This window comes from Pollachius pollachius (assembly GCF_949987615.1).
Source record: "Pollachius pollachius genome assembly, chromosome: 6".
NCBI classification, from domain to species: Eukaryota; Metazoa; Chordata; class Actinopteri; order Gadiformes; family Gadidae; genus Pollachius; species Pollachius pollachius.
This window is the reverse complement of record NC_136939.1, coordinates 8931980-8955557: the sequence shown is the minus strand read 5'-3', so window position 1 is coordinate 8955557 and position 23578 is coordinate 8931980. Positions and strand designations below refer to the sequence as shown.

At 42.2% G+C, this 23578-nt stretch overlaps 2 protein-coding genes across 3 annotated transcripts; one reads left to right on the top strand and one right to left on the bottom strand.

Moving 5' to 3' along the window:
- Positions 1-3200: 3200 nt before the first annotated feature.
- On the top strand, positions 3201-8223 carry rnft1 (ring finger protein, transmembrane 1). Its single transcript, XM_079738793.1, has 9 exons — positions 3201-3353; positions 3812-4263; positions 4358-4434; positions 4531-4631; positions 4923-5076; positions 5697-5855; positions 5989-6054; positions 6359-6460; positions 6988-8223. The coding sequence occupies exons 1-9, from the start codon at positions 3328-3330 to the stop codon at positions 7120-7122; spliced, it is 1272 nt and encodes a 423-aa protein (XP_079594919.1). The 5' UTR covers positions 3201-3327; the 3' UTR covers positions 7123-8223.
- A 1861-nt stretch (positions 8224-10084) lies between these two features.
- On the bottom strand, positions 10085-22907 carry rps6kb1a (ribosomal protein S6 kinase b, polypeptide 1a). 2 transcript variants are annotated; one of them, XM_079738618.1, is made up of 15 exons: positions 22731-22907; positions 22099-22139; positions 21841-21961; positions 21350-21418; positions 20535-20682; positions 19839-19896; positions 19171-19271; positions 18965-19055; positions 18741-18831; positions 18323-18430; positions 17303-17365; positions 16127-16204; positions 15570-15677; positions 14794-14906; positions 10085-13004 (listed from the first exon to the last, which is right to left on the bottom strand). In XM_079738618.1, the coding sequence occupies exons 1-15, from the start codon at positions 22803-22805 to the stop codon at positions 12731-12733; spliced, it is 1539 nt and encodes a 512-aa protein (XP_079594744.1). In that variant the 5' UTR covers positions 22806-22907; the 3' UTR covers positions 10085-12730. The 2 variants fall into 2 exon arrangements, with proteins under 2 accessions (XP_079594744.1, XP_079594745.1); XM_079738619.1 differs by having other exon boundaries at positions 14799-14906.
- Positions 22908-23578: the final 671 nt, after the last annotated feature.

Below are 23578 nucleotides of genomic sequence, written 5' to 3'. Positions count from 1 at the left end.
CGCAGCAGGCAGGAGTGGAGAACTTCTTTTGTGGCTCATTATTTCACAAATCTCCATGTGGTTCAGGAGAAAACTCTGAAAAACTGTGATTGGAGTGGTTATGAAATATGAAAACACACAAGAAAGCCCAGTGGTCAATGGAATGTGTTTTTGCCAGCTGCGAACGTAATGTGATCATCAAGGTTTCAATCTGATGGGAGACAATTATATAGGATTTCAAAAGTGTGCTGGTGACTCAGGCTGCAATTATTTCTGATTTGATATGATGGATTGAGGCCACATGAATCCCCTTCAAATACATAATAATAGTAACTTTCTTAATGAAAGAACATGGAAGAACACATCTATTGCCAGTAACAGTATTATTTTTAGAGCAAAAGGTTAAATTTTTCCAGAGTAATAATTCCATTTGCGAATTAGGATCTACTGAATTCCCAGTGTTTTAGTTTTTGGTGAAATGATAGCTGCACAATAAACCAATCAATACATCCATTATACTATTATACTATCAGTGTGTAGTATTAACTCTATTTTATACTATCAGTGGACCAAGGCCTTAAGAAGCTCTTAACGCCCAGCAGATCAAAAGGATATTAAATGGAGATTAAATGCAATAAAGGAGAGTTGAGTCAAAAGTAGTGCAGGTCAGTTCAGATTAAACACATGAGAAGGTGTAAAACTCACTTTCAACTAGGGAATGAGAAAGTCTGGAAAGAAATAACGATCCTATCACAGTTTATTTCAACTGAGTTATTACCATGTCTTGACCACTCTGCATTATAAAAAAATGGGTTTATTGGAAAGCAATGATAGACTTTAGAGAGTTTTAATTGGGTGCAACAAAGTATGACATTAAACTAACACAACATGAGCAATCCTACCTTGCAACCCTACCACAACCTATGGCCTATGGAAATCATCATCATCATCATAATCATCATCATCATCTAACCAAACAGCTATGTTTCGCCTATCACTATTGCGTGGAGAAATTCCTCTCCCCTCATGTTCCCCTTCCAACCAAACAGAGGCACTCATAGTGGTGCTGGCTAGCTCGAATGATGACAACATTAACCACGGGTTAGGGGATTGGATCCAGCCCCTGCTGAGAATGTGTGCATGCATGTCCACCTATTGGCATATATCTATGTTTATGTTGGTGTCCCGTTGCTGCTTCATCTGGTCCAGTCTTCCAAAAAGAATTCACCAGTAGACCTCTCTAGTGCATTGAACACAATTCAACCCTACCTGATATTAGATTGCTGTGACTATTTGGACTTCTTCATTATTTTATACAAGATAACAAAACAATCAATTTGCAATGTCTGTATATGCAATTTTAATGAATTCTGTTTTATGGGTCTTTTCTTGCTCGCAACCACAACTTTCCTTCCCTTACTGAAAAATACAAATTGTTATGCTTATGGGACTGCAAAGAAATGCTAAACTGAGACAATAACCCTAAAGGGGAATCAAGCTTGCATAAGTATATCCTTTTACAGTATAATGGATATATTTTGAATGAAATTGACATGTAAATTCCAGTGTGCAATGTTACTCCTAATGGAAAATGAGCTAGTGCCATTGACAGACATGGCAATTGCCGAACAGAATCATTGCGTAGTCAAACGATTGCAGCCACAGCGTTCTTTCAGGTCAAAATGGTTTCTAATGTGAAGCAAAAAGTCGGTGTGTTACTTTCTTAATTTGAATTTCTTGAAAAGATCCCAATTGTTGATGAATGAAAAGGATAAGCTACTGTTGATTAAGTTGTATGGGCTTGAGTTGTCAAATGTAACGCAATATGTGAGCTTTTGGGAATAAGGATGTGATTTAGGATTTGAGGGGGAATTATATCTTCTGTCGCAGTAGCGGCTCTTTTAATGCCTTTCTAATCAACATTTTAACATTTCATATTTCTCATAAAAATGTCACCATAAGCTCTCGCCGAATTGCTGACAGACAACATTAGTTCAGGATTATAACCTTATTTTTACCAGTAGGTTAGACATTCATAATATTCCTACACCGTACGGAACCACAGTGTTGAGGAGACAGTGGAGGAGGCAGTGTAGGAGACAGTGGAGGAGGCAGTGGAGGAGACAGTGGAGGACACAGTTGAGGACACAGTGGAGGAGACAGTGGAGGACACAGTGGAGGAGACAGTGGAGGACACAGTGGAGGAGGCAGTGGAGGAGACAGTGAAGGACACAGTGGAGGACACAGTGGAGGAGACAGTGGAGGAGGCAGTGGAGGAGACAGTGGAGGACACAGTGGAGGAGACAGTGAAGGACACAGTGGAGGAGACAGTGAAGGACACAGTGGAGGGGGCAGTGGAGGGGACAGTGGAGGAGACAGTGAAGGAGACAGTGGAGGACACAGTGGAGGAGACAGTGAAGGAGACAGTGGAGAACACAGTGGAGGAGACAGTGGAGGAGACAGTGGAGGAGACAGTGAAGGAGACAGTGGAGGAGACAGTGAAGCACACAGTGGAGGAGACAGTGGAGGAGACAGTGAAGGACACAGTGGAGGAGACAGTGGAGGAGACAGTGGAGGACACAGTGGAGGAGACAGTGGAGAACACAGTGGAGGACACAGTGGAGGACACAGTGAAGGACACAGTGAAGGAGACAGTGGAGGAGACAGTGGAGGAGACAGTGGAGGAGACAGTGGAGGACACAGTGGAGGAGACAGTGGAGGAGGCAGAGGAGGAAACAGTGGAGGAGGCAGTGGAGGACACAGTGGAGGAGGCAGAGGAGGAAACAGTAAAAAAAGGGAGAAAGCAGAAGCCATTTCATGGAGCAGCTGCTTTTTCTGAGGTGAGCCGAACCAAGTGGCCATTCATCACACACACACACACACACACACACACACACACACACACACACACACACACACACACACACACACACACACACACTAAAATGGGCTGTTTGGAATCATTCCTTAACCCCATGCCCTATTTATGGAGAGCTTGAAGTTGATTTGTATTCATTGCTATTTTATAAAAAAAAAACGATGTATTTGAGCTCTCTGAATTTGTCTTGTACATTTGTACAATAACTACTTTGCCCTGTCAGTGGATTACTCGCATTTCCGAAACAATGCACTAGAGGGCAGTACTGCTACACTCAACACTGAACTGCACAAGAGCAAGTCATTTACGACATCCGCTTTGGCTCTTGCTTGCCTGTATTTACGTTACGGTGCCACTGTCCGATTAGCCAATGGCTTAGAAAGCATCAAGATCGTTTGCTTTTTCTTTATTTTCCTTTTATTTCATTTCTGGATGGATACCGTTCATGAGATGGCGATCACCGGCTTACAATGAAACTCCGGGTTCAATATGACGGGTGACGCTAAGCTTTTATAACGCAAATACTGAACAGCTGTAAGGTTAGCTAGCATAACTAGTAAACAAGCTTGCACAGACTCGCATAGATCTAGCCGATCTCACTGTTTTTACTGATGACCTGATAAACTGATCGCATGTCTGGCTTTTGTTACAGTGTTTAATGCTATTCGTATTGCATTGTAAACAATAACCCGCCGTCGTCACCTGTGTCACAGTATTATTGTTTAGCTTAAATACGTTGCACTGACAAAAAAACATGCATTGATAAAGATATCCGACCCCAAACAATGGGCGTTAAGGATTGCCTTCACCTAATGATCTTGGTGACATAAATTATACAGATGTTTAGCTGAAGCTACGTACATACTGCTAAAGTAATGCTGACCCAGAGGAGATATGTACAGTCATCTATAGATTTAAGTTTCACTTTCTTCTTTGTCATGTTTTTCTACAAAGATGTGAAAGTAGAAGAGCATCAAAACTGAAGGAGTCCCTGACTGTAATGCAGCCCAATTCCGACGAGCGAGATGCCCACGCAGGAAACGGTTTGTCGCTGAATCTGCAACAAGAACATCTGACCAAAACACAGACCCCCACCGGAGCTCCGGCCCTTGCCGAGAGCGGAGAGGTGCGGGTACACATGACCGGCGACTCCGGGGAGACCAGTGCTGGGGGTGCCTCATCTCGGAGGTCCAGAGCCAGCTCCCACAGTCACTCCCATTCACATGGACACAGCAGGGCCCAGCACCCCCCACATACACATGAGCCCGAGTTTGCGGAGCCCGACATGGACTCGGGAGAAACCAGCTCCTCCTTCTCGGAGCTCCGCTACCTCTACCACTGGATCCAAAAGAGTCTTCCTTTTCTCGTCATCCTCGGTTCCAAGTTGGTCATACAACATGCTCTGGGTAAGATCTTGCCCCCCAAAAAAAGCTTCATCCCTTAAGCTGCGCTCAACAACAAGAGATGGTTGTCTCAAAGGTTCTCCTCTACGTGTTGCAGGTTTGGCAGTAGGCGTTGGCCTCTTCATGACTTTTCTGTATGTGAATAAAAGCCTTCAAACCCAGGTCTTTCTTCAGGTGAGTAGCCAATGGCATAAGAACACCTCATGTCTTTTTAAAAGCTGTGTCTTGCGTATGGATCATTCACTGTAGTGGCTCTGGTGTCCTTTGCAGGATCGTCACTCCAAGCTGCAGTGCTTGTGGCTTCTGTTGTTCATGACATTGTCCACCTCCCTCCTGTACTACACCTTCCTCCCAGAGAGCCTTCACTACTGGTAGGACACTCGTCTTCTTACCACCGACCCGATGAGGAACGGACATGACTATATTTACTCCTCATTTCCCATTTGTATTTTATTGGCAGCATATCTTTGAATTATGATTAATATAATCAGCAAAATAGAGGAAGGGAAAACGTATTATAGGTACAGTATAGAATGATTATATATCATTGTCGTGTTGCATTTCTCAATTATAAAACAATGAGACGCCGTTGGTGGGTTTAAACAGGACTTTCTAAAAGCCTGATCCCAAATTGACACCAATTGATTTCTCTGTGCATCCAGCCTCATCTTCCTGGGCCCCAGCATCGAGCCCCTGGGGTTCTGGGAGGTGCTATGGACTGTCGGTGTCACCAACTTCATCATCAAGTTCCTTATGATGGGAACCAAGTGCCTTATTCTGCTGCCACCCTCCTCGCTGCTTTCCTTCAGAAGCCAGGTAGAGTCAGGCTCAAAACCCACACACCATCAAAGCAAACAATCCAAGTGGCACCTTGTTGATCAAAGTAAAGAGTGGATTATTATTAGATCTGTGCTCATGAGTCACTGATGATTAAAACACAAAGAGGACATGAACAATGGAACTACGAAAAACATAACGCAGAAGACACGTGTGGTGTTCCTGTAAGGGGCCACTCTGTACACATTGGAAGCACTTTACATTAAGGCTATATTAATTAAACATGTGTTCAATTTAGTTAATGAGTCATTTAAGTATTTACTAAGAGAAAATGAACAGTTAACTTTCAGGCATCATTTTCTAAAGGTAGTCATGTTTACTAAAGGTGTTCGTGTTGACTTAGCTATTCATTAATGCGTTATTTTAAAGAACATCAGAAGGCTTGCCTTTAACAACACCAAAGCAGCTCAGCGGGATCATTCCAAACTGCCTCTTTTCCTCCGCTCGACCACTAGCTGCTCATACTTGTCTCCTCCAGGCCAAAGCCCACGAGCCCACCCAAAGCAGAGGGTCGGACATCGTTTTGGAACATAGCCCCTGTGTTCTCTGTTAGCACCGTGTTAACGGTGTTGTGCTAACCTGCCATGGTGTTCCTCCAGGGCCGTTGGCTAATGCTAACAGAGGAGCTAGGCCAGATTTACCAGGCCCTGGCCCCCGTGCCCCCCTGGTTCCGCTACCTGGTCACCTACCAGGAGGTGGACGGCACCACAGGCCTCACCCTGGGGGTGCTGCTGGCTCTGGTCTACCTCATAATGAAGGTGACCCTCCGCCGCTACTGCTGTTGGATCTTTACCAGCCCGCCTGAAGCTTTCTGCTCGTTCATTGGTGCTTGAGAATATAGTTTCACCATGTATGGATTTACAGTGGTTTGGTTTTGTCGTTTTTTTGCAGCTTTTAGGATTGTACAGCCAGCGGGCGGCCATCACCAAGACTGTGAGGATATTTTCCAAGGGCGAGGTACATTTGAGAACAGACTTCTTCTATTGGGGCCGACTGTACTAGGCGTGGTTCTGCTTGGTTTCTTTGGGTCGGTTTCTCAAACCCCATGCTACAATCATATTGGTATTAGTCTTGATTCAAGCTTTTAAAGTGTTTTTTCTCTTTGCTTATATTTTGTATTTGTTTCACCAGAAACATGCAGACCATGAATTATTAACGTGTATAATATATACTTCGCTCACTAGGGATTAATGTGAGTTAGCCAATCAGAGGCGAGCAGGATTGTAACAATGCTCTTTATTGTGCTGTTCTGTTGCGTCAGCATACGGGGATGCCGGCCAGCAGGAGTCAGTGTAGTGAGGCGGGAGACGTGTGTCCCATCTGCCAGGGAGAGTACCGGGACCCTCGCTCACTGGTCTGCCAGGTAAGGGGTATAACTATTACCTGTTCATGGCCAAACTGATTCATTTTGATCGAGGTTGATCCACATTTTTTGGCACTAATAATTCAAAATTAATTTTATACTTTTTATTTTTGAGAGCATGCATTATGACCATACGGACGTTTCTGGGTGTTCGGCCAAATGCAGTTTAAAAGTTAGAAAGATTAGCTCTACAAAAAGACTACCATGTTCATTACTAGTTGAGTATGACATGATGAGTAATATTTCCATGCTTAACCCTCTTGGAGTACCCTAACACTCTACCTAATGCAAAATATATTTAAGTAATGATTTAGCAGAATAATCTGGCAATTATGGACAATAAAAAACACTTCTTCTTTTTTTTAAGTGCCTTTAACAAATTAAGAACCATACCCTTTTCCATGCTTAAATGCTCTTACGCTGTGTGTGTGTGTGTGTGTGTGTGTGTGTGTGTGTGTGTGTGTGTGTGTGTGTGTGTGTGTGTGTGTGTGTGTGTGTGTGTGTGTGTGTGTGTGTGTGTGTTGCAGCATGTGTTCTGTGACGAGTGCATCGCGCTGTGGTTCAACCGGGAGAAGAGCTGCCCTCTGTGCCGCACCGTGATCACAGAGAAGGTGTACAAGTGGAGGGACGGAGCGACCTCCCCTCACCTGCAGATCTATTGACTCCTCCCCCAGGGTGGAGACGCTCGCTTTTTAACCCCTCCGACATAGTTATCGATATGTGTGTGTGTTTTGAATGTGTGTTTGGGGCGTGAGCTTTTATGGCTGACAATAGACCCTTTTCCCGGAGACGGCGTTGTAGGATAAACACAGGTGTCGCTGATTACACTGATTTAGGGTGAGCTGCTTTTATATCTCAGGGTATTGTGGGTGGTAGACTTATCTTTACTAGTTCAGTCTATGACCTGTGCCTTGCTACATAAAATGGTGCAAACCCATGATCAGTATTATGAGCGACAGCTGTGTTGATCGGTAACGGCGCCTCCGACAAGTCGAGACGGTATAGACAAGTCTATACCCACTGACTGTAACTGACGTTGTAACTGTGTATCTTGGGGGGGAGGGGACTTGTGGTCAGGAATAATAAGGTTTTGTGTTTTGTAATCCCCCCCTGTGTCAATGTGGTTTTCTCAAACATTGTGTTTTGATTTTCTTTACGTCCATTTTGAAATGTCTACCATTTCACCATTATTATTTGTTTGTAAAGGGTCAATAATGTTGGACACCTTCTAAAGTGTGTTGATTTTATTGTTCGTTATATTTACTCCCACACACCATTTTATTTTGATTAAGTCATCTATTTTCTCCATTTACATTTGCGGCGATTGGTTCATCTTTTTTTCCCATGACAGAATTAACCATGTTACTGTTTGTTTTGCCACATGGCAGGAGAGCATCCACACCTGTTGGCACATCAGATGTGCCCAGCAGCAATTCAGAATGTAGTAAAATATATAAATATATCGATTATATATACACTGTATATAGTATATACACTATAAGATTGGAATACGATTACCATGAGCACGATGAAGATCACCCAACCAAGTACAAGAAAGCTTATGTATAACTTTGGTTCTTTTTTTGAATATTTTCACTTTTGCTTTGGTTTTCTCATGTCAAAAAATAATAAGAGACATTGAAATTAGTTTGATCCAAACATGAAACTATTTTTCTATAGATGTGATTTATAGCCTCCTTTCATTTCTTAAACCAAAGATTGTGAGCACCTACTATTTTATTACAGTAAAATACTGAACTCTGTCTCTTTCCTACTTTTTGCCTTACAACCACACACTACCCGATAAAAAGCATGCAATTCAAGCTTTTATTCAAATTGTTATTCAGAGTGCTGTCTTGTTGCAAGAAAGAAAATCTGTACTTCCCATATCTTTGCCCTTGATATATATTACCATTGGCAAGTGCAATAGGCTCCCATTCCAACGTATTTGGCCGGTTCGTTAAAACTACAGGTTAATTATTGACATTGCCTATCTGGAGATGTTAATCAGTGTGACTAATGTTCTGCCCAGCTCTCGCTGTGTAGAGACCAAGCCTGCAGAGTCCGACATGGACTCAGGAGAAACCAGCTCCTCCTTCTCTGAGCTGGTTACAACACGCTTCCCAACTGCCTTGGTTTGGTAGCCCCCTCCAAGTGGTAGGCCTTTGAAAGTATTGTTAACGCAGCCTATGAACTTTCTTATTCCAAATAAACTCTGAGATGGCTTTCCACTTTGGTCTGAGAGGAAATTAAAATTTGAATGTGGATTGGAGCTTCTCTGTGAAAATCTTTGGAAGAAGTAGGGTCCCAAAATGTGTGTAGAGAATATTAAAGAGAAAAAGAATAAAGCCTAAGAATAACGGTAGTTGAGCGCTGCTTGCAGCACTCAGCTAATTAACTTTTGAAAACCTTTAATAGGGCAACGATTAATAACTTGTACCTAATACCATATAACAGTCCCTTAAAATAATTGATACACAATTATAGCTATGTAGTGGGCAAAACATAACATTTTTCAAATAACTATACATGTTATTTGAATCAGGCAAATAAGGAAATATAAAAACTGCTTAAAAGTCCATGTCTCCAAAGCCCAAGATGAAGAGTTAACTCAAAGTAGGAAAAAAAGAATATAAATTGAATCAAATAAAACAGTTTAAGGCTTATTATATTATGCCCCAGCCAGGCCTTCTAATCTTTGTTTACAATTTTTTGTGTATGTTCTGAAAAATGTTTGAAAAAAATCAAACATTTGAATTTATTTTGAGCAATGTCATTGGTAAAAAAAAGAAAATATATATTTTTTGAGCGATCTCATTGGTTGATATTATTTATTTATTGCGAGCGATCTCATTGGTCGAATTACTTAATTATTTTGATCGATCTCATTGGTCGAAAATGTCCATTTATTTCGTGCTATCTCATTGGTTGAATTTTTTGATTTATCTCAGCGATCACATTGGTCGGAAATTCAAATTTATTTTGAGTGTTACCAATGTCATCGGTCGAAAATGTTATTTCGAGCGATCTCATTGGTCGAAATGAGCCTATGACTCCTTATACCCATTCAATGTAAATATTATAAATACTTCGCTCAGGAGGATGAGTCCAATTATTGGCAGAGGTGATTTTACACCCATGAGGACATTTTTATTAATGAAGAAATTGATTTTAGCGAACACATTACTTGCTTACATGCTACAGTGTCCCTTTAATATAGTTTCAAGTTGCTTTTCACGTGCTTCTCTCCTCTCTTTCTCTGTATAGCATCTAAACCCACTAAAATTATGTAAGACCGAAAGAGCACGCTTCTTTGTGGACTGTGGAGAGATCAATAGGGGGCAGCAAAGTTTCAAAACAATGTTCTTCCAAACCATCACTACTTACTAAAAAAAACACAAAGTTTATGGACATTAGAACAAAAGTTAAACATTTTACAAAGATGTAAACCATGCATTTGTTTTACATATTTCTTTTCAGAAAATCTTGTTTGATACTTCAAATATCAAAATATATTTCAGCCAGATTTCTATTATTTCAGCTATCTATTAAGACACATAAGAAGCAAAGAAAGTTATACCAGTGAATTTCTTTATTTGTATATTATATGGGTTTTTTTGTACCTTTATAGACAGGACTCAGTGTATTAATGCACAGGCAAGACGGTCTTTCCATAATAGTATTGCAATTTTGGTGAACAGGTGGACTTTCCTGTATGCACTTCAAGTAGTTTGGAAAATTGGCTTCATGGGAGGTTATTTCAGATTTTTGTTCGTTTTAGCAGAAGAAGCTAGTTTTCAAATCTGTTTAACCTCAATGACATGATAGTCAGGCCTTAACATTTTCCATGTACATTTCCCACAGCTAGGGAGCGCTCAATTCATGTTTGAAAATGAGGGTTTTAACTTTTATTTTATTTTTTATGTACATGATGCTAATTAACATTTACCCCATGTCAAAATCTTCAATTTGTAATGTCATGTTCTCTGTAGACATTGTAGTGTGCTGGCAAACTCAACTTCTGGACCACAGTGTATACACGATGTGTACAACAATAAAGCCCTCTGACTCCGAATACAAAGAAAAACTCAAATATTGAGCCATTCAGATACAGTTGGAAAGCATATAATTTTCAAAGCATTTTATATAACTTACTTTTTATGCTTTCTAAGTTATATTCAATAATCTTGGTTTCACATTCACTTCTTTGAACCTGCCATAACTAAACTATATATTTTGTTAACGCAACTTGAAATCAACGATTTTATTAAAAAGATATTCAAATGTACATTAAATAATAACATAAGTAAGACAGTGTTCAAAATTTGGAAATAAAAAAGCTGCACTCGAAGTTTCATTACATTGACAAAAATAATACAATTATTTGTATGACAATATAAAGGAACATAAATAGAGCCTTTTAGCAGATTTGTAAACATTCTGTGTACTATCATAGCGTACTAACGACATTGTTTGCATAGTGGAACTAAGTAATGGATTGAAAACAGCAGATTAATATGGATTTGTTATTAATGAGATGTGATTAATTATAGTCTGGTTTCTCATTCACTTGACATGGGAAAGTTTACTTGACAAGTTAAAGTGTCAAATGAGAAAAGTTACCACCCCCCAAAAAACAATGATCAAACCTTTAAGACCATTATGTGGAAAGGAAAAACTAGGTTGGTCGAACCTGTAGGTCAATTTAGAAGGTTCTAACTGAAGGCATATTTCCACTTCAAAAATGGACTCTCTCAAACCAAAACAATCAAATGTACTATTTCATTCAAGGAATGATTGACAGAATCAAGACTGGTGAGCAATTTACGTCAAATGGTCACAGCCATCGACGGCTGCTGACCGGAGGCAAGTAGTATCAGTTGAAACAGTACTAACGATAAAAAGAAGGAAAAAAATGATTGGCTTTTGGTCAGTCAATCAAAATAGCCATTTTAATGCAACAAATAAGAATGTAAGCAGGTTACTCTCCCCCCACCCAGACAAAAGTTTTAAACAGCTTCACTTAGTTAAAGTGACCTTGTAGTAACCTTATTTGCATCTTGGACCATCTGTAGTTTAGGCCCGACCCCATAGTCTGAAATAGCAGCTTTAAAGTATGTTTTATAAACACATGCTCTCCAAGCAGGTTTGGTTAGACCGTGCAGTCCACGATGGGTTCCTCAGTCCACTGAGACACCTGTTAAACGTAATGCACAGTAGGCATCCACAGTGCCAACAGGCACACCGCAAAATACAACAGAACGGGTCTCCCCACTCGACGCAAGCATTGAGAACATAATTGTGTAGTTTCGTCTTTCTGCAAGAATACTCTGAGTTATGTGCGGGTGAGATAAGTGACACACACGCACACAAAAAAAGAAAGAAAAGAAAAAGGCTTTTTAAAGTGGGTTTACATTCACCACAAGTTCAACTTCCACATGAATTCCATTGAGGATTTCTGGGGACAGCATTGAGTTGGACCAGTGGTGCAAAAAGGCAACATTTCCATATTGACTCGGGATGGGGGTGATGCTTTCTGCTCAAATATCCACTCAGTCTATTCAGAGCCGCTTTCCAGCAAAGCCCTCCCTCTAGTTCCCTGCTGTGTGTTCAAGTGTACAGGCATTATAAAAAGGCAATGTGATTTCCCCAACACTGAGGCATTAAGGGATGGAAGATTGAAAAACATGGGAGTACTACATTCGTTGACGAATTGTCAACTTTTTCTATCGGTGAGAGTTCATCCTAGATTAACGCCGCCTTCTGTTATGGCCTTATAATGGATGGTGTGTTCATCTAGGAACTGTCAACCTCCACAGATGAACTACCGACCTTAGAATACACTCACGGTTCAACACTGTAGTTTTGAAGTAATAGCACCAGTATAGGACAGCAGCAAGCCTGCACAGCACGCCAGAGACCAATAAGTCACTCTCATTGGCTCTCACAGCGGACAACCTGGCCAATGAGTTGGCTTGTCAGAAGAGCGAAAAGTCCCTGTGACAGGTCCAACCGTAAAAAAAAAGTATTCTATTGGTTATCTGCAAAGACCGAGTAAACCAGGCTCAGCTAATAAGGAGGAGTGTTGTGTGGTGGGAAGGCGGGAACTCCCTGAAGAGGAGCTGGTGATTGGTGCGTATCCAAAGCTATCAATCAACCCATACGACCGTTTTGAATAAGCACAAAAAAAACAAAAAACACTATAGAAGGGGTCTTTAGGAGAGTGCTCAGGTCCAGTGGGGCGTGGGGGTCGAGGGGGCTCAGCTAAGGTCATAAGTTCAAGCGCAGGTGCTCGGGCCGTTTGGAGTTCATGGGGTAGGCCTGCTTCTTAAAGGGGGTGGTGCAGCCGAAGCTGGCGGGCCGGCGGATGGGCAGCGGCGCCGACACCTCGGAGCTGCCGTGGCCACCCACGTCCATGTGCTCCACGCCGGCCGACACCTCGGCGGGCGGGTGCCCCGCCAGGCCGCGGGCCGACACCAGGGGCGGGGGGCCCGACAGCAGAGGGGCCCGGGGCCAGACGTCCCCGTTGGCAAACTTGACAGGGCTGGAGAGAGAGAGAGAGACCAGGGGTCTCATTTATAACCGTTGCGTACGCACAAAACGGGGCTGAAAGTGGCGCACGTGACTTTCCACGCCAAGGTTGTGATCTATAAAAAACTAACTTGACGGGAGAATGTGCGCAGCCCTAAGCAAACTCTGACCCATGCGTACGCATGGTTTGTAGGAAAAGGAGAATTGGCGACACAGACGGTGTGATGGTGAACTGAAGTCAGACTGAAGAAATGTAGAGTGAGAAGAACGATTATGTTTTATCATCCCCCTTCATAAGTTTAATTTCAACCCATATCATGCGTTAAATCTATGTAATCAGAATAATTTAAGTCAACTGCGTTATTTCTCAGTTATAACTCCAGAAACATCTCCTTAGAATCAAAATGAAAATTCAAATTGAAAATTCTCTATATTTAATCCTGTCACTCCATACTGTCCACTGACGGCGCGACTGCATGGAATAAAGCTTCTGTCCAACATTTGTCAATAACATAATATTTTTATGTGACACTGTAAACACATAATCAAATGTCAATTAAATCCCAAGTGTGGAAAACCAAGCCACATACTCCTCATCACAATCGTTATATTATTGTCCTTTCCACTTGATGCTTTTCATGACAAATCAGGCATTAAAAAGGGGTTATGTTCAAGAACATTTTACGTGGGTGATTACAAACTGATTATCCAAAGTGTTCTTGGTCAGTCTTATTACCGTAACCCTATAAATACAGCGGTGAGCCCTGTGCGTAATGCTGCACCATGGCACTGCTGCCACTGCTGGAGGACAATGCAAATGGCAGTATTCGGAGGGAGAGGGTCTTCAGGGACCATAACGATTTATTGGTACATAAAAATATGTACCTTTATGTCAGACCACTCCTTTTTTAATTCTGGGACTGTGCGCTCCGTGCCACTGACAGAGTTCACTGCTGCAGCAACATGTTGCCACTCACTCTGCTTTTTCTTGTTAGTGATCCCAATCCCGTTACCACCGAACAAAACTACTTTTCGGGCCTCCACCTCACCCACAAGTGTCTCCACTTCAACCTCCGTGAATTTTAGCTTTTTTGCCTTTCTCAGTCCTTCTGTTATTGTTTCCGACAAGACATAATACTTGCATCTGAGTCTGTTTTATATGCAGATCGCATTTAGAGGTCGTTTGCATTGACCATTTATGGTTAAAAAGGGGCGTGTACAGGGCGGAACGTGAAGCTGATTCAGCTGCGCACACTTGTAGGCACCCTGTGGTTTATAAAGCAAAGATTGCTTAGAGGTGTGTGTACGCAGGGTTTTATAAGTCGGAATATTTTTTGGCGCACGCAAACCTTGGCTTTTGGGCGTACGTACACTTTTAGTAACAATCCCACGCACAGTTTTATAAATGAGACCCCAGGACAGGATGAAGTCAGAGTGTTTGGTTATTACGCTTTTATACAAAAACGACCATCATCAGCCATAAACCGTATGATAAACGTTTTAGTAAGCACTGAATAAAGGTATTTCCATATTTAAAATAAAACTACAATTTGAGAGGGCTATCAGAAACAGAAGGAGATGCTCTTTCTTAATGGCATGCATGCCATAAATATGATTTCACGTTGATTTGGATTTGGATTAAAAAGTGTATAATTACAAAATAGTGGTGAAAGGCAAATTGAGTGCTTCTGGATCATTCTAAGTCATCCCTAGAAACTAAACCAACTGATAAATGCATTCTCCTTGGAACAATCCGTTAGTGGTCAGGAAGACTTCTGGAGAAACCAGACCACGGCCGTTACCTCACAGGTGTCCTGGGACTTCCTAGGAACTTGCGCGGCGAGCGGACCTTGGGCTCGAAGGAGAACTTCTCCTTTAGGTTTTCCAGAACGGAAGGAGCGACGTACGTGAAACCCTGGGGAGGGGGGGGGGGAGGAAAAACAAACCCGGCTGCTTTAGAACCCTGCATCTTTCCAAAAACAGCCCACAGCTGATGATGAGCAATGCAATGCTGACTGGAGCCCCTTATGCAACCCAGAGCTTCCAGGAAGGGACCAGAACAGACATCAACCTATTCTCGGAACAACCTACTGCTTAAGAAGAAGGGGGCGGGCTGAAACAAGAAGTCCACTCAATGTTTTTTTATTTCCGAAGGTCTAATCAAAACAAGGCCACATGTTGGGATGCCACATGTTGGACCTTTGTGAATCCTCATCGTCCATCAACATCATCTAGGGCTGCAATTAATGATTATTCTCATACTCGATTAATCTGATGATTTTATTAATTGATTAATGCTCAAGTCTTATCCAATGTCATTGATAATGAAGTTACCAGAGTCCAAAGTTATGTCTTAAATGTTCTTATTTCATCTCACAAGTAGCCATGAAAAATAAACAATTCCTATTTAAAATGATCTATGATGCATATATTTTAACTTGGACTGCTACATTAAGCAGCAAATGTTTATTATTTGTAGTTGATGAATGAATTAATATTCTTAATACTACATTAATAAATTTAAAAAAAAGACAAATTTGGCCAACAATAGCGGGGAGGAGGAGGAGGAGGTAGCTACCAGGAAGACTTGGTTGGCGCTCTCGCTGAGGGTGGAGTCGTCTGGACTGTCCACCGGGGGCTGGCTGGTGAACTTGGAGTCAAACTGGCTGAAATCGTCGGCCGATTGCTGCCGGGGAGGAAGGGGAGGAAGAGGAAGAGGGGGCGCTTGGTAAGTAACTGTATTGATCCGAGTGCTTACTGAGTTCTAGAATGATCCTTGGGGAAAGGGTTGCGTAAACCAAAAACAATTGACTTTGGTGAAGAATACAGACAGACAAGAGGTCAAGACACTGACATTCAGCAGATTCTCTAACCAGGATCTACATGGATTCCCATACATGTTATTATGGAGAAGGTAGGCGCGGCGGCAACCTATCTACTCTTCCGGAGGACGGTAGACGTTGGAAACTGAAGATCGAACCCAACGCAGCGAGTACCTTCCACCCGGGACTCAAACACCCTAAACCACGACCCCTTTCCTATCCCGAAGATCCAACGTAAATAAGGTCGGGGACCGTCTCCCCTGGCTTGTTTCGATGTCTCCCAGGGGAGCTGTTCAAAGCGGGCCGGACTCACCAGAAAGGGTTTGAAGGGGGGCTCTACATTGCGGGCCAGGAGCTCATCCCAGTTGACATGGCGGAAGAAGGAGTGCGCCTGGGGGAGGACAGCCAAAGGAGCAAGGGGTTTAACGGGGTATGAAAAGGCTTTTTACGTCCTTTGAGGAATGCTCTTTGAACCGAGGGCAAGGTAAAACAAGTCGGAGAACTGCCATGTTCTGCAGGTCCAGCGTTTTGTTTTTCCATGCCGTCTCCGTGCAGGTCCTTGAAAGTAACACTGACGCCAATTACATATTGAAACAGAAATGCACACACACGTCATTTTTTTAAGGATGTATTAAAAAATGTCTACATGACATTCCGCACAAAAACACACAAACAAATGTGCAACAAACACTACACAAGCGCATCTGACGTTTGGAGCAACTACATGCGGGGGATGAAGGCGCTTTTGTGTTATATATCATTGATCCATTTGTCTCCAGAGGGGGTTCTACCCAGCGGTCGAGTTGTAAAAAAAAAAGCCAGGGGGGATGGTGGATTTTAACTTTTAGGAACAGATAATTTGTGCTGATAACAGCGCATATGGTGGGAGACCAACGGTGTGATAATTATTATTAGTAGTAGAATTATTATTATTATATTATTATATATTTTTTGGGATAAAATAAGAGCGATGACTACTGTCATTGCTCTTATTTTAACCCCAAAAATGCAGCTCATCGGACGCATCACACGATTCGAGGCATGCATCACTTTTAAGGATTTTAAAAACTGATTCTTATTCTTTTTTCAAAAATGCATTTGGCAGAGAAGGGAGACTAGCGTTGCTCACGGGTTGGAATGAATGGGAGAAAAGGGGACAGAGTTGTCTGCGGAAGCGATGTCTGAGATGCAGAGACAGCTTCATGCTACCAGTGTCTGTCTCGTACGGTGTGGAATGAGAGCTCGTGAAGGCACGTGCTTTCGCAATAGCATGCTGCCCGAGAATGCAGCGTCGCTGTCAAATCTGTCCCTGGGAAAAGTAACGTTGCGCCGAATTGAAAAAGGAAACCACTATAATGAAATAGCGGGAATATTTCCACATTAATTGATAAAATAACAGGGGATGGGAAGGGGGGATGGCTGTTTCAGAAGGGGGATGCCATCCCCCCTCATCTCGAGTGCTGGTTCTACCCCCAGACCTGGCTCTCACCTGGACCTCCGAGGAGTCCCCAGGTCCTCCTCCCAGCCGTGCAGAGGCGTTTCGTTTTAGCAGCTGTAGGAGAGAGAGAGAGAGAGAGAGAGAGAGAGAGAGAGAGAGAGAGAGAGAGAGAGAGAGAGAGAGAGAGAGAGAGAGAGAGAGAGAGAGAGAGAGAGAGAGAGAGAGAGAGAGAGAGAGAGAGAGAGAGAGAATGGGACTTCTCATTAAGAGCGTTCCAGAGGAATGAGACTTTTGTTAGTATATTGTACTGGAGGGACTATTAAAAAAGGGAATTATTGTACTGTATTTCTTGTAAATGTTCTTTGCCTGCACACTTTATGCAGCTCATGTTGCAGAATCAGAAATACTTTATTGATCCCAAGGAGGACATTGGATCACTTTACACTTGCTCCCATTCTCGAATAGAAATATATTTGAGCATGAAGCTTGGGCAGAATCAAGTCCAAAATAAAGTCTAGACCGTTGCATTGTTGTTGACTGAAATAGGTTTGTTCCCAAACGATCAGTGGCTGGCCCGGGTAGGCTTCCTTACCCGGGCCATTTCCCCCGCTTTTGACATGTTACCGCCCGGAACGTCCCAACATTTAAAATTGAGGACATTTATAGCAGCATACTGCTGCTGTGGTGGTGAATCAAAACAATCACACATAATATAATTGGTTAGGATATTGGCGCTCCTAATTACAGCGATCTTTTTTAAAATCATTGTTTGGTCAATATTTCTACACAAGAGGCGAATTACAAAAGTACCTTGCCCTAAACAATGGCTTAACTAAAACGCCATTAACCAGGATACAGCTCACGTGAAAACATGTGCCTAATGGATTAAAAATCGCCCATTTCCTTTATTAATGCTGCTATTCATTTTTGTGGAGGAGACTCGCCTTACCGATGTCTAGAATGACCACATTACTGTGACGACCATGATATAACACTTTTGCGTTCATTTCTTTTTTTTAAGACTTTTTGTTTAGCCATGGATTCTGGTGTTACACAAAAAGGTCTGGTTACCCTTTTCAGCAGTTCCCTGGCCTCCTTAGTGAGGTACGGCGGGAGGTTGAGCTTGCACTTCAAGATCTTGTCGATGGTCTTCTTTCGGTTCTCTCCCGTGAACGGTGGCTAAGTGGGGAGAATGAAAGGTATACAATCAACAAACATTACTCAAACATAAACTAAGTTACAGCAGCAAAGAAGAGTTAAAATGAAACCGGCCAAATCTAAAAATTAAGAATAGAGTGGAATATCTGCAATATAAATAAACAGCTACTTCACAAATAAATGTAACAGATTAAACCATTTTTTATTATTTATTATTTGAGAAGTCAAATAATAAATACAATTAAAAAAGACACATGAAAAGAAGAAAAAAGAAAAAATGTAAAGATATTATAAATATTAATAACTTCCTACTGGCAGCTGGTATACTTACAGCTCCGGTGAGCATGTCATACATGAGGGCCCCCAAGCTCCACCAGTCGACGGCCCTGTTGTGGCCGCTCCGCGTCAGGATCTCTGGGGCCCTGGGGGAGGAGGAGCGGGGGGCAGACCAGGAAGAGAGCCACGGCCATGGGATGTCAAGTGTGTGTCAAGTGAAGTAAATTGCAGGGATTAGAGGTCAAATAATTAAGTTAATAACAAATAAATGAAACGTACATGTACTCTATCGTTCCACAGAAGGTGTGTGTGACCGTGCCGTCGTGGATGGACTCTTTGCACAGGCCAAAGTCGGTCAACTTCACATGACCTAGAGGGGCGGAAGAGGAAGACAATGAGCGGGATTCAATAAGAAGGGTTCATAATTAAGCTTGATATCTCCAGGATTCAGTGTTGTGATTTATTTGAGCAGTGGCGTAAGATACCTTTATTGTTGAGCATGATGTTTTCCGGCTTGAGGTCCCGGTAGATGATTCCCTTCTGATGCAAGTGGCCGAGAGCCATGGAGATCTCAGCCAAGTAGAAGCTGTTGGATCGATCGATAAAGTATAAACGTTCGGGTCAGGGAAGTCTTCAGCAGAGTTAAAAAATCATGACTCAAAATGGGGTTTGCTCAAAACAAATTGATTTAAGTGGACAGAAGAATTGGTTGGATGCGTTTCATTGTGTCAGCACTTTAAGAGATGAAAACACTCCAGTGTTTAGGGTCCATTTGGTGTCTACCTGGGACACGATCGAGGCCAGACTGTATTACGAAGCCGTCCTCCACTATTTTGATTTATTTGAGATAAAACAAAGGAGGTGTTTTTTGTACAGACTGCAGGACTATAAAAAGGTGAACTTTGGAGGAGGACAGTTCAAATCTAGGGCCAGATCTACAATGATTGTTACTGCTGTGCACTGAACACACTGTGCACGCACACACGCAGGGAACCAAAGCGAAGCGGGTCACGTGTGGAAACAGTGAACGCCAAAACACATTTTTCCAGGATTTTCTGGTCGTCTGCGGAGAAGACGACACTGTGGTATGAAGTGGAAACGCTAACAACAGCTGTCCAGCAGAGCACTGGCGTGACATCACAGCGTGTCCTACCACGCCGTGTCTTCCATGAAGATCCCCTCTCGCTCCAGCTGCATGAACAACTCCCCGCCTGCAACAAACCACATGGAAAATGGCCGTCAGAGAGGTTTTATTAAGCAGGGGTTCTTACACTTTACAGAAAATCTATGGACCCTGAATACAATTTAAGTGTGTCTGGGAGACCCGACCGCACACTCAGGAAACTCTTGAGCACACTGGAATGGGTGTTCCTCTCAGAGGGTCCCGGGTGTTGACAGGCTGTGACGTGCCTCCAACTGGATCGCGAAACATTTGGGGTTTTAAAAATCACTGTATTAAAGTATCATATAGCTGCCATTAGAAATAAGGCTAATTCAAAATTGTAGGTTTAGGGTGGTAGGCGTCCTTGAGCAAGATGTCAAATCTCTTCATGCTCCTCCTTGTTTCTGTATTCCCCATAAGTTGCTTTGGACCTGTATGGGCTTCTAAAAGACTAGATTTTAATAGAGATAGTAGAAAAGAAACTAGCCTTGTTAAAAATACTAGATGTAAACCCTTTGACCTCTGATTCTGTATTGGCGAAACCCGAGCTCCCATCTTCCCTTACTTTTGTCAGAAGAAGAACATTGGAAACTTTAAGCCATTGACATAGAATTCCTTTGTGAAAGAAACAGTTTGAGTGTGTGTTTGTGTGTGGGAGTATGTGTGGGAGCGTGTGCAAAGCCTCACCGCTGAGGTACTCCAGGATCAGGTACAACTTGCCGCCGGTCTGGAAGGCATAGATGAGGTCCACGATGAACGGATGCTTGACCTCTTCCAGAATGTTCCTCTCTGCTTTGGTGTGAGCCGTGTCCTTTGCATTGCGCACGATCATGGCCTGTCGGAATAAAGCAAAAGGACTTTGTGATTTTTAATTTCCCAATGTAAATGGATATTTCCCATGCCAAACAAAGCTCTTTTGAATTCTAATTGATCTGCGAGACATCTAGGGACGAGGTAAGAGCCTTTTCTGAGGTCACACCGGTTGGCTGGCGTTTCGGCGTGCTTCCAAACATCAGTTACAGATGCAGGATAGGAAGCGGTATTCCCCGGCCGTTAAGGTAATTATCCAAACCTTTACCATACCCTTTCTGGGAATATGAACAGGCTCCCTAATGAAAACATTCTGCTGACAGATATATTTGCATATGGTCACAATATATTCGTTTACTCCAACATTTTTGTTGCAAATGGTCGTTTTTGTTTAGATTTTAACCACCTTTAAAGATTATTCCCTTTCACATTGTTGCTCGACAACGTCTAGTTTTATTCTGAAGAAACCAAGACAGAAACCAGGGCTGTGTAAAAATGAGAATGGAGGTTAAATGAGAGAGCACCCCCTCTGGAGGTCAACTCTGGAAGTGCGATGGTTTTGAGCCTTGTGATTATCCTCAATGTAACAATGACAATGCATTTTAGTTGTCTGTGTTTAACAATGAACAAAATATGCAACCAAATAAAGACATTTTAGAACAATGGCCTTTATTAACCCATAGACATCTTACTTTTTTTAAGACTTTCATGGCAAATATTTTCCCTGAATCGGCACCTGCCACCTTCCGAACTTGGAAGACCTGTAAATACAAAGCATTTAGTTCCTCAAGCAAATCCACTTCTACAGTCCTGGAGTCACGATAATCTGCTTTGATTTGAACCTGGACAATTATTGTAGGCTACATTGAGTTATAATTGTGTGATGCGTTAGCATTTCAGTCAGCTTGACACTTAACACTCTTTATTCGATTCAACATTATGTAAAGAATACTTTCAACAAGTGTTATGCTAGTTAAATAAAGAACAATTCGGAACAACTAAAGGGCTGGCAAGTTATCCACTTGATGGAATATAATCCAATGGAGTAGAAGTGACATAAATGGGTAGTTAAAATAATTATTTAAAATTATAAATAGAGAAACCATAAATGTAACAAATGCATTAATATTACAAACAACATTAAGTTATTTATTTAAAACCAAAACAGCACAATTTTTTTTACCTTTCCGTAGCCACCCTTCCCCAAAACCCTAAGTAACTCAAAGCATTCTGGCTTGATGGGCTCAGGGCCCTTGTTGACGATGTTCTCAGAGATTTCAAACTTCTCACAGTCATCTATATTACTGAAAGAAAGACAAAACGAAAACCAATCAACTCCATATCTGATCTTAATGTACACACATGGCTACATCGATGGGGGGCAAACACGACCGTAACATTTGTCACTAGTGCAACTAGTGCAACCAGGTAGTCTACTCACAATTCAAAGGCACTACACTCCATGCCTTCAGTGTGCTGAACCTGAGAATAAAATAGAAAAGAAACGGATTACATTGGCTGTATTAAAAAGCTGCCACTCATCATCCAGGCAAAAAGAGCGGCGTTTGGATTGAGCAGGGATTGAAAGGATAGAGACTGAGCGGAATATGACCACACACATACACTGAGATAACCTCGTCCATACGATCTTTATTTAGCTCTCGTTATCAGGGTAGGGTCAACTACAGTATACACGTAGGAAGTCATGATAAGGAGGAAGCAATATATCATCACAGGCAGTTCCTACGAAAAACCAATACACAACATTTTAGCCTAAGTTGCTAACTATTGGGCCAACTCTATATACAACTTTTATGGCGTATTATTCATAACGTAGTTGATAAGCATGCAATGTGCTTTCCAAACTACAATGAAGAGGTACAGTACACTGGAGATTGAAAGGAGATGGGATTCTGGGAGCGGATTCTCACACCGGTGCCATTTAACTAGTGCTTAGTAGGTGTACAATACGTGTAGCATCTGCTAGCTTCGGCACCTAGCCACCCGGGCCCTTTTCTAAGGGACGGCGCGCTTGCTAAATGCTAACAGCATCCTAGCGTTCAGCCGACTCACCTCCTCATCCAGGAGCTCGTCGTCAGACGCGTACTCGTCCGGTTGATCCAAATCAATGTCGAAGACTCCTGCCATGGCGCCGGTGTCTCTCACAAAGTCTTTAATCAGAAGGTAGAGCTCTATTCCACCACTTCATGGGATCACCATTGCTATTGCTGCTACTACCGCTGCTGCTGCTGTTGCTGCCGGCTAAAGGAGCCATGCGCTGCTCTCAGTGCGCCAATAATAACCCACCAAAACAAAACTCCGGAGCGGAAAATCAACAAAGGAGGGATCCGGTGCACGAGGGCTCTTCTAGATGGGCATTTGGACAGGATGCTGTGGACATGTCCATCAAAACCTTGTTCTTTTAATACATTCATGGTCCATGTGTACCTAAAGTGGAATAAAAAAAATCTGTTAATGTTGAGGTTGTATTTCTTAATGTATCTTGATATAATCATCCTAAATTCACTTTTATTTTACTAAACCAGCATAACTCTCAGCATTGGAAGGGGTTTCTCCCTGATAAAACATGCACATCTGCCTAATAATGACAAAGAGGTTAATCATGGAACAACATAGGCCTATTATCACACTTGTCCTTTGATTGCAATGGTACAGTGCATATCTGTATTGATTAAATGCACAGTTTGGCAAGTAGGCTGTTTTAATGAACCTCAATCTATATGTCCTTGCAAAGGTTGACATGTGCACCATGGCTTGCATCCCAGCATGAAATTGCTGTATCTGAAAGGGTTTGGGGAAGACTATACTGTTGCTATGGTAACTGTCTAAACAACTTCTGATAGTTTGTTTTATTATTGACCAACAACCACATCAAGATGTATTCTGGAAACAGAATATGA